This window comes from Ranitomeya variabilis, chromosome 1 (assembly GCF_051348905.1).
Source record: "Ranitomeya variabilis isolate aRanVar5 chromosome 1, aRanVar5.hap1, whole genome shotgun sequence".
Lineage (NCBI taxonomy): Eukaryota > Metazoa > Chordata > Amphibia > Anura > Dendrobatidae > Ranitomeya > Ranitomeya variabilis.
In genome coordinates, this window is record NC_135232.1 from 534,251,620 (window position 1) to 534,263,915 (window position 12,296).

At 45.9% G+C, this 12,296-nt stretch overlaps 1 protein-coding gene across 1 annotated transcript in view; it reads right to left on the reverse strand.

The window, feature by feature from the left end:
* The window catches only part of LOC143766682 (excitatory amino acid transporter 5-like), a 2,075,093-nt gene that overhangs the window by 710,193 nt on the left and 1,352,604 nt on the right, over window positions 1-12,296 (reverse strand). Inside the window, exons 5-6 of the mRNA XM_077254538.1 lie at window positions 6,189-6,289; window positions 2,069-2,201 (exon numbers count right to left, since the gene is read on the reverse strand). Of these exons, the coding sequence (XP_077110653.1) occupies window positions 2,069-2,201; window positions 6,189-6,289 (234 nt within the window). The remainder of the gene's footprint in view (window positions 1-2,068; window positions 2,202-6,188; window positions 6,290-12,296) is intronic.

Here is a 12,296-nt window from a genome sequence, read left to right on the forward strand (position 1 = left end):
CACCCAAGCACCATACTCACAAAAAAAATGTCCCGTTCATCCCAACAGCGCTATTCATTGGAGGAGGCATGGTGAGGGAGTGGATCCCACTTTTCTTTACTTTTCCGATGCTTCATCCTCATCCTCTTCATCTTTCCCCTCCTCGGGTCCTATGGAACCGCCATGCAGACGCCGCAGGACAGAAGATGAGGCAGTGCCCACCATTCCAGAAGATAAAGATGAAGATGAACCAGCGCACCCCACTGCAGACCCCATATGGACCTCGCCACCTGAAAATTACGAGCCACTGATTCCTGATTTTGTGGCAGAATCAGGAATCAAGTTTGACACCACCGGCCTCACAGAACTAGACTTTTTCAAAGTCTTTTTCTCTGAGGATTTTCTTAACCTCATGGTGGAGCAAACTAATTTGCATGCTCATCAATTTTAGGAACAAAACTCAGGTTCATCATATTCTAACTGGTCTCCTGTAGACGCAGTTGAAATGATGCAGTTTTGGGGCCTGGTCCTCCACATGGGGATCCTAAAGAAGCCAGAACTTCAGCAATATTGGAGTGTTGATATTTTATATAACACTCCAGTGTTCCAAATAGTCATGGCCCGGACACGTTTTGAGGCCGTCCATAAATTCCTGCATTATAACGATAATGCACAGTGTCCCGCACGAGATGACCCCAACTTTGACCGTCTGTTCAAAGTTCGGCCGGTCATCGAACACTTCAACAAAAAGTTTGCTGAAGTGTGCATGCCTCAAAGGGACATCTGCATGGATGAGTCCTTAATTCATTTTAAGAGACGGCTCGGATTCCGTCAGTACCTGCCCAGCAAGAGGGCCAGGTACGGAATCAAACTCTATAAGCTCTGTGAGAGTACCTCAGGGTACACCTACAGCTTTAGAGTATACGAAGGGAAGGACACCAGGATTGAACCCCCTCAGTGTCCTCCTGTCTTGGGAGTGAGTGGGAAAATTGTGTGGGATTTGGTGCACCCACTGCTGGTTAAAGGTTATCACCTCTACACTGATGACTTTTACACCAGCATCCCACTCTACAAATCCCTCTCTGCGCAAGGTACAGCAGCCTGCGGTACTGTCCGCAAGAATCACAGAGGCCTCCCGAAGAAGCTAATTGGGCAGATGCCCAAGATCTGTTGAAGCGTTCCAGAGTTATTAACTCATAAAAGGACAGTGGTCAGAATTGTAAAATTGTAGAATTTGTAACATGCAAAGCACCCTTGGGGGTTAAGGGGATAATTTTATTTCTTCATACACGTGCCTTTGCTGAAATCTTTTAAAATATTAATTGCACTGTTATAATTCTCTATCGCACCTAATTATATTCAGTCCATAAAGAATAAACATTAGTGTTAAGCGATACCTTCCGATACTTGAAAGTATCGGCATCGGATAGTATCGGCCGATACCCGAAAAATATCGGATACCCGATACCAATACAAGTCAATGGGACTCAAGTATCGGAAGGTATCCTGGATGGTTCCCAGAGTCTAAAGGAGAGGAAACTCTCCTTCAGGCCCTGGGATCCATATTAATGTAAAAAATAAAGAATTAAAATAATAAATATGGATATACTCACCTCTCCGGCGGCCCCTGGACCTTACCGCTGTTAACCGGCAGCCTCCGTTCCTAAGAATGAGCGCATGAAGGGCCTTCGATGACGTCGCGGCTTCTGATTGGTCGCGTGCCGCTCATGTGACCGCTCACGCGACCAATCAAAGGCCACGACGTCATCGCAGGCCCTAAACTCCTCAATGGAGGCTGCCGGTTAACAGCGGTAAGGTCCAGGGGCCGCCGGAGAGGTGAGTATATCCATATTTTTTATTTTAATTCTTTATTTTTTACATGAAGATGGATCCGATTCCGATTTCCGATATCACAAAAGTATCGGAACTCGGTATCGGAATTCCGATACCGCAAGTATCGGCCGATACCCGATACTTGCGGTATCGGAATGCTCAACACTAATAAACATACAAATAATAAATAATCATTTCACAGATTCTTTTCACTTCTGTTAACATTTTGAACTACATAATATATTTAAAAATTTACCTTGAGGAAGTGGCAAGCGCAATTAGAAGAGCCTGGAGAATTCCTTTTATAAATGAAAATGGGTTCTTTCTGGTAATGATAAGGTATAATAGTGGTAGAAGGAATACACCATGTATTGTTAGTCCTGCCAAGACTGTTATAGCATAGACAGGGCAGTTTCTAGCCCAAAAATGACACAGGGCGAGAGTAGGAAATTTCTCCCCCCCCCCCCCCCCCCCCGGCACCGAAAATAATAAACATTATTTTTGTGGGCTTGAGTAATAAATAGAGAGCAGGCTTGTATCTTCCCTTTTTTTAATAAATTATAATTTGCCTTTAACTTATATAGAACTTGGGGAAAAGGGACAAGTATGCTAATTATTAACGGTGAGAACAAAGTTGTAGGTAAATAATATCTATTAATTATTTTGGAAACAGATCCTAAAAATTGTAGGTTGCAGATTTATGAGAAACTGACTCTTCTAGATTTAGCCGCTGCAAAAGCATTAATAGCTTCCGAATAATTCAGCTTTTCTGCCAGTTCATTTTCTAATTCCAGGTCACATTTACTAATCTCTTCTAAAAGGAGATTGGCGAGACTTTCCCCAGATGTATCAGTAGCAGGACGATAGCCAATAAAATGTTCCTTTATTGCTACGTGATCATCATCTATATCAACAAATCTTAAGGTGTATGACAACTGTTCAGTGTGACCTGCATCTTGTGTGCAGTCCAACATTATTGAAAAATACTTAGATCTTTTGGCTTTTTCTAGAATACATTTCTTCACCTGAGAGGCCATCAAGCAGATAATTTCATTTTGAATTAAATTTCCACAGTAATGTGTATGGATTTCCTGGGAAGTAATTCGTTTTAAATGATCTCTCATTACTGGTTCAAATTTTCCAAGAAGCTCTATAAGCCCAAGGAAATGTCCATTATTTGGTGTAAACAATGTATTTGACGATCCTCGAAAAGCTAAATTATTGGTTGCCAGGTATACAGTTACTGCCATAACTCTTTCCAACACTTCTCGCCTGGGTGAGGATGCCACCAGACTGCCAAAGATGAGGTAAGTCAGCTGGGCCCCCTCCCGGGTTTCATGCTGTGGGGCATGCCAAATCAGCATGCCCCAAGGGTGGTTGGGGGGGGGGCAGGTGTGGGGGTCCCCATCCAAAAAAAAAGGCTAGCCCAACCCATCCCATCCCTCAGACCCCCTCACCTGTTCAGTGTGTCAGTGCCCTCTGCCCTCTGAGTCTGAGCGCGCTCAGACTGCTAAATGGGGCTGCTGGGAAGGGAAGGACTAATCCATAGGCAGGGGGTGGGCATTTTTGCTATACTGCTACCACTGTCAGACTAGACTGCAGCCTGTCCTGTCCAGCATTGAAATTGGCAACAGCCAGGCAGCCTAGTCTGACAGTGATAGTGTGTGTGCTTAGCTCTTTGATCACTGTCTCAGGGAGCGCCCGTGCTCAGCCGAGAGCGCGGCGCCCCTGCTATCAGTGTGGGAGTGGCCGAGCTGCCTCATCCTGGCTGTTCATTCTCGCTGTTCATCCAGCGCGGAGCGGAGGTGAGTCATACCTCCCAACTTTTGAAGATGGGAAAGAGGGACAAAGTTTGCGGCGCGCTTTGCGCGCCGCGGCAAATTTTAGGCCACGCCTCTGACCACACCCATTCATAATTAGTCACACCCATATCCACATCCCAACCACACCCATTTAGCACTGCCGATCACACTGTTTCATATACAATAATTATAAACAAAAAAATATGGCCACACAGTGCCCCATACTGTATAATGGCCACACATGATGCTCCATACTGTATAATGAACACACATGACGCTCCATACTGTATAATGGCCACACATGATGCTCCATACTGTATAATGAACACACATGATGCTCCATACTGTATGACCGCACATGATGCTCCATACTGTATAATGACCGCACATGATGCTCCAGACTGTATAATGACCGCACATGATGCTCCAGACTGTATAATGACCGCACATGATGCTCCAGACTGTATAATGACCGCACATGATGCTCCATACTGTATAATGGCCGCACATGATGCTCCATACTGTATAATGGCCACACATGATGCTCCATACTGTATAATGGCCGCACATGATGCTCCATACTGTATAATGGCCACACATGATGCTCCATACTGTATAATGACCGCACATGATGCTCCATACTGTATAATGACCGCACATGATGCTCCATACTGTACAATGACCGCACATGATGCTCCATATTGTATAATGACCGCACATGATGCTCCATACTGTATAATGACCGCACATGATGCTCCATACTGTATAATGGCCACACATAATGCTCCATACTGTATAATGACCGCACATGATGCTCCATACTGTATAATGACCGCACATGATGCTCCATATTGTATAATGACCACACATGATGCTCCATACTGTATAATGACATACAGGCACGCAGCTCACACACAGGCACGCAGCTCACACGCACGCAGCTCACAAACACATGCAGCTTTGACACAAATGCATCACACACGCAGCCATCACACACACACGCAGCCATCACACACACACACACGCAGCCATCACACACACACACACGCAGCCATCACACACACACACGCAGCCATCACACACACACACACACGCAGCCATCACACACACATGCAGCCATCACACACACACGCAGACATCACACACGCAGCCATCACACACACACACACACGCAGCCATCACACACACACGCAGCCATCACACACACGCAGCCATCACACACACACAGCCATCACACACACACAGCCATCACACACACACAGCCATCACACACACACAGCCATCACACACACACAGCCATCACACACACGCAGCCATCACACACACACAGCCATCACACACACACGCAGCCATCACACACACGCAGCCATCACACACACGCAGCCATCACACACACGCAGCCATCACACACACGCAGCCATCACACACACACACGCAGCCATCACACACACACGCAGCCATCACACACACAGCCATCACACACACACACGCAGCCATCACACACACACACACACGCGCAGCCATCACACATGCAGCCATCACACACACACGCAGCCATCACACACACACACGCAGCCATCACACACACACACGCAGCCATCACACACACACGCAGCCATCACACACACACACGCAGCCATCACACACACACACACGCAGCCATCACACACACACACACGCAGCCATCACACACACACAGCCATCACACACACACACGCAGCCATCACACACACGCAGCCATCACACACACACACACGCAGCCATCACACACACACAGCCATCACACACACACACCCAGCCATCACACACACACACACGCAGCCATCACACACATCACACACACACAATCTCCTCTGTGATGCAGGGGCGGCTGATGTCCATGTGCAGCTCTCTGCTGAAGTCTTCAGTCTCCTGCTCACAGCTCTGCACTATCCCGGCACCTCCCCCGTCTCTCCTTCTCTGCCGGGATAGCAGCTAAGAGCAGAAGCCGGAGCTCCGTGCACACACAGCCAGAGGTAGTGAATCGCTGACCTTTCTTCTTGATTGCTGCAGGCTCTCTCCTTCAGCGTGGCAGCGCCGCACAGGGGGCGGGAGGGGGGGGGGGTGTTGCGCGGGCGGTCAGGAGGCAGCTTTTATATAAAAAAAAAAAAAAACAGGCTCTCTCTACGTCCCGGAAGTGGGCGGGGCTTCACCGGCGGCCGCAAATTCGGGATTTTAAATGCCCGAAGCGGGACAGCGGGACCCCGGTGCCAAAGCGGGACTGTCCCGCTGAAATCGGGACGGTTGGGAGGTATGGGTGAGTGGCGGCGCCGAGGTGGCCGCAACCATTATGTGCGGTGCGGGGGGGGGGGCGCGGCGACGCGAGGCGATGATCTGACCGCTCAGCTGTCAGATTTGCAGCTGAGTTCGGGCAGGGCGCGCCCGCGCTCAGCACTGAGCGCGGCATCCGCGCCCCTGACAGCCCTTAAACAGCAGCAGCAGCGGGCAGGGGACCACCGGGGCCCGAGGCCTCTCCTGCGCCCCCCGGCCCCACGGCGCCCCGTGTGGCCGCCCTGCCCGCCCTGTTGAAGAAACGGCCCTGAGCATAGAGTCCCAGCTTCCTCCCAATTACATATGGGTCTTCCATTTCCAAAATTTTCCCAGCAATCAGGAAAACGATTCCAAATGGAAAGTACCTAGAAAAAATGTTTAGATCGTAAATCTTATTGAACATTTTCATGTGACTTTTCATAACAATCTGTCATGTGTAAATGAGTAATATCACCGACTGCTATGATGTCTCACATAGAAGCGAGCAGATCGCTTTGTCTAACCATGGTCTATGTCAGTGCTTTTTGACTGAGAACAGGAGCTGCATGAATTTGCTGACTGTCTGGGATCCCCATCACAGCATTTGATTTACCAGCCTGGCATGATGTTAGTCAGGAAGTTCACAAAAATTCTGTCAATGGCCAAAGAGCACTGGCTTGCACCATTGACTAGGGATGCACAAAGGCTCATCTCTACTCTCATACATTGGACACACAGATAAAAGACATTTATGCTCTTTTGATTTACTCCTCAACATTGACTTTGCAACACCAAAAAGAAAATGTTATAGAATTATGGAAAACACAGAATTGAAAAACATGTTAATCATATGCAAATTATCCAAAAAATGTGCCACCGCTCAGTGTAGCAGCCCGCTTTTCTGTAATTGTGGTTTTCATCACCATTTTGGTGAATTTTCCAGGATAAGTTCTGAGTGTCCTGGGGTGGAGGACAGGTTACCATACAGGAGCTCATGGGTGTTTGGAAAGAGGCTCAGAAGAATATTGGGGTTGTCCAAGATTGCCATAAACGGAAGGCTGATAGAAGACGCTTGGCGGTTTCTGTTTTTAAAGTAGGTGATACGGTTTGGCTGGCATCCAGAAACATTAATCCTTTAACCCCCGGACCATTTTTTAATTTTTTGCATTTTCATTTTTTGCTCCCCTTCTTCCCTTCGCCATAACTTTTTAAATTTTTTGTCAGAATGGCTATGTGAGGGCTTGTTTTTTGTGGGACGAGTTGTACTTTTAAACAACAACATTGGTTTTAACATATTGTGTACTGGAAAATGAGAAAAAAAATTCCAAGTGCGGTGAAATTGCAAAAAAGTGGTGAAACTGACCTGCCATTATGATTCTGTAGGTCAATAAGAGTTCAAAGAAACCAAACATGTATAGGTTTTTTTTTTGGTGAAAAAAATTCCAAAGTTTGTTAAAAAAAAAAAAATTGTGCCATTTTCCGATAACCGTAGCATCTCCATTTTTCGTGATCTCTAGTTGGGTGAAGGTTTATTTTTTGTGCCGGGCTGACATTTTTACTTATATCATTTTGGTACAGATATGTTCTTTTGAACGCCTGTTATTGCATTTTAATGCAATGTTGCGGTGACAAAAAAACATAATTCTGACGTTTTGTCATTTTTTCTCATTGCGCTGTTTAACGATCAGGTTAATTCTTTTTTATATTGATCGGGCAATTCTAAATGTGGCGATACCAAATAGGTGTATGTTTGATTTTTTTTTTTTTTATCTTGAGTGGGGCAAATGGGGGGTGATTTGAACTTTTATATTTTTTAAATTATTAAAATATTAAAAAAATTTTTTTTTACTTTTGGCATCCTTCAATTGTCTCCATGGGAGACTAGAAGCTGCCATTATTCGATCGGTTCTATGACATACAGGTGATGTCAGATCGCCTGTATGTAGCAGAAATGCTCACTTGCTATTAGTGATGAGCGAGCATACTCGGTAATGCTCGTTACTGGCTCGAGCATCGCTGTACTCGTGGTAATAAGCGAGCACCAAGCATTTCTGGGTTTGCTCGGCAGAAGCTCGGGTCTCTGCCCTGCATGCTTGGCACTCTTTACAGAGCCAATCAACATGAAGGGATTGTGTGCCGTGCACTGTAATTTCGCAGCCATCTTTGTTGTATTATTACAGTGATTGGCTGGCCGCACAGCGTCATCAGGTCTATAAGAGACCTGGCACCGCCCGTCTCGGCACATTCAGCTCCGGGTTCAGACAGTGTAGGGAGATCTCCTGCCAAGATAGGGTCAGATTTGGGGATTTATTAGTTAGTGTGGGTCTACCATCATATTTTACACAAATCCTGCTAAACCAACAGTCCTTCTAAGGACTAATTACGGAGTATATAGATTGCAGTGCTAGGTAGGCAGGGGAGTGCATGTGGCTCCATACATATCAGTGCAAGGCATGCAGACACTGTATAGATATCATTGCATAATCCTGATTATTTTATTCCAAAGCAATCCAGAGCCACTTTTTTTATATGTTCACATACTGGACAGTGGGGTACCTCTGTCAGACACCTGATCTATCTGTGGACTACAAATTTGGGCATTTCAGGCCTCAATTCCACTGTATTTGCTGTCTGTTACCCTCACTCTACACAGTATTTTGCTATAAAAAATACAAAAATACAAGCCAAATATTAAGCATTGTGGTTTCTCTGTAAGACCCCTGATATATCAGTGGGCTACAAATTTGGGCAATTCAGGCCTCCATTCCACTGCATTTGCTGTCTGTTACACTCCTTCTATACAGTATTATGGGGTAAAAGATACAAAAATACAGACCATATATTGAGCATTGTGATAACTCTATCAGACACCTGATCTATCTGTGGGCTACAAACTTGGGTATTTCAGGCCTCCATTCCACTGTATTTGCTGTCTGTTACCCTCTTTCCATACAGTATCTTACGGTTAAAAATATAGGCCAATTATTGAACAGTGTGGTACCTCTGTAAGACCATTGAACTATCTGTGGGCTACAAATTTTGGCATTTCAGGCTTACATTCCACTGTATTTGCTGTCTGATACCCTTGTTCTATACAGTATTTTGGGGTAAAAAATACAAAAATACAGGTCACATATTGAGCATTGTGGTTTCTCTGTTGCCCACAGATAGATCTGGTGCCTGACAAATTTAGGCATTTCACGCCTCCACTCCACTGTATTTGCTGTCTGTTAGCCTCATTCTATACAGTATATTGGGGTAACAAATCCAAACATACAGGCCACATATTGAGCATGGTGGTTTCTCTGTCAGACGCCAGTTCTATCTGTGGGCTACAAATTTGGGCACTTCAGGCCTCAATTCCACGGTATTTGCTGTCCTTTACTCTTGTTCTATACAGTATTTTGGGCATACCTCCCAACTTTTGAAGATGGGAAAGAGGGACAAAGTTTTGGCAGATTTTAGGCCACACCTCTGACCACACCCATTCATAATGAGTCACACCCATATCCACGTCCCAACCACACCCATGTAGCACTGCTGATCACACTGTTTCATATACAATAATTAAACAAAAAACTATGGCCACACAGTGCTCCATACCGTATAATGGCCACACACAATGCTCAATACTGTATAATGGCCACACATGATGCTCAATAATGTATAATGGCCACACAGTGCTCCATACTGTATAATGACTGCACATGATACTCCATATTGTATAATGGCCGCACATGATGCTCCATATTGTATAATGGCGGCACATGATGCTCCATATTGTATAATGACCGCACATGATGCTCCATACTGTATAATGACCCCACATGATGCTCCATACTGTATAATGACCGCACATGATGCTCCATATTGTATAATGACCACACATGATGCTCCATACTGTATAATGGCCACACATGATGCTCCATACTGTATAATGACCGCACATGATGCTCCATATTGTATAATGACCGCACATGATGCTCCATACTGTATAATGGACACACATGATGCTCCATACTGTATAACGACCACACATGATGCTCAATACTGTATAATGGCCACACACATTAACCCATTGCGCCGTAATGGACACGTAACCTTCCGTGGCCATGCCTACAGGTCCATGCGTCTGTTGTCAGGTGCACCTTTGTACTCACAGATTGCCAGAGTGCATGGACAATGGTGGTGGTGCTGGTGGAGGTCTGGGATGGCTTTTCTTGCAAAAGAAGTGTCGACTGGGTAGCTCGTAGCGTGGGACAGAGTAGTCAGGGGCGGACCTACCGCCGGTTCAACCGGTGCAGCCGCACCGGGGCCCGGAGGTGGAGGGGGCCCTTGCAGGCAGGGACATACAGGGGCCCGGCTTTGTGCTGCTGCAGTAGATCGGTGCACGGGTGCAGGCCCCGCACTGTATTAGCAGAGTACAAGTGCCGGCCGGCATCCTCCTATTGCAGACACAGCAGGAGCCTGTGTGTCTGCTGATCTGACGTCACCTGCGCGCCGGAGAGGAGAGATGAAGTTAGTAGAAAGCCATGGGGTCCCGGGCAGGAGGTATGTGATGGGCTTCATCTCACTCCTGCTTTCTTATCTGCTTTCTGTAGAGGATCTCTCTGTACTGTGAGATTTATTGCACCACCTTAAGTTTACATACAGATAAGGTATCGGCTCCAGCGTCACCCGATCTGCATGTAAGCTGAAGCTGCAGCAATAAGTCACAGTGATCCTCACCCTGCACTGTGTGACCCTGAGCCCGGCTCCAGGACATCCCACATTATATATCAGATATATATTTGTACTATGTGCACATATATAGTGTTATGTGCACTGAGCACTGACCAGGCTGCAGGAACTCACATTATAATATAGTATATTATAATGTGAGTTCCTGCAGCCTGGTCAGTGCTCAGTGTATATAACACTATATATGTGCACATAGTACAGTGCACAGTATATACAGTATGGAGCATCATGTGCGGTCATTATACAGTATGGAGCCTCATGTGCGGTCATTATACAGTATGGAGCATCATGTGCAGTCATTATACAGTATGGAGCATCATGTGCGGTCAATATACAGTATGGAGCATCATGTGCGGTCATTATACAGTATGGAGCATCATGTGCGGTCAATATACAGTATGGAGCCTCATGTGCGGTCATTATACAGTATGCAGCATCATGTGCGGTCATTATACAGTATGGAGCCTCATGTGCGGTCATTATACAGTATGGAGCATCATGTGCGGTCAATATACAGTATGGAGCATCATGTGCGGTCATTATACAGTATGGAGCCTCATGTGCGGTCAATATACAGTATGGAGCATCATGTGCGGTCATTATACAGTATGGAGCATGATGTGCAGTCATTATACAGTATGGAGCATCATGTGCGGTCTTTATACAGTATGGAGCATCATGTGCGGTCATTATACAGTATGGAGCATGATGTGCAGTCATTATACAGTATGGAGCATCAAGTGCGGTCATTATACAGTATGGAGCATCATGTGCAGTCATTATACAGTATGGAGCATCAAGTGCGGTCATTATACAGTATGGAGCATCATGTGCGGTCAATATACAGTATGGAGCATCATGTGTGGCCATTATACAGTATGCAGCATCATGTGCGGTCATTATACAGTATGGAGCATTATTTGCGGTCATTATACAGTATGGAGCATTATGTGCGGTCAATATACAATATGGAGCATCATGTGCGGTCATTATACAGTATGGAGCATCATGTGCGGTCATTATACAGTATGGAGCATCATGTGCGGTCATTATACAGTATGGAGCATCATGTGCGGTCATTATACAGTATGGAGCATCATGTGCGGTCAATATACAGTATGGAGCATCATGTGCGGTCATTATACAGTATGGAGCATTATCTGCGGTCATTATACAGTATTGACCATCATGTGTGGCCATTATACAGTATGGAGCACTGTGTGGCCATATTTTTTTATTTATAATTATTCTTTATGAAAGTGTGATCAGCAGTGCTAAATGGGTGTGTTTGGGACGTGGATATGGGTGTGACTAGTTATGAATGGGTGTGGCCAGAGGCGTGGCCTAAAATTTGCCGCGCCGCGCGTTGCGCGCCGCAAGCTGTGTCCCTCTTTCCCATCTTCAAAAGTTGGGAGGTATGATGCTGGGCAGGGAGGGGGGCCCAGACAGATTTCTTGCACAGGGGCCCAAAGCTGTCAGTGTCCGCCACTGAGCGTAGTCCATCATGGCTTTTTTAATATTACAAAAAATAAAGAAATAGGCTCTATGCACTTTAAAATAGGTTCCAGGGGTACACGGGCAGCATTGGTGTGGTCAGCGGAGGAGGAGGATTGCAAAGAGGGACCGCAGACAGGCTTACTAGGCCTAAAATAA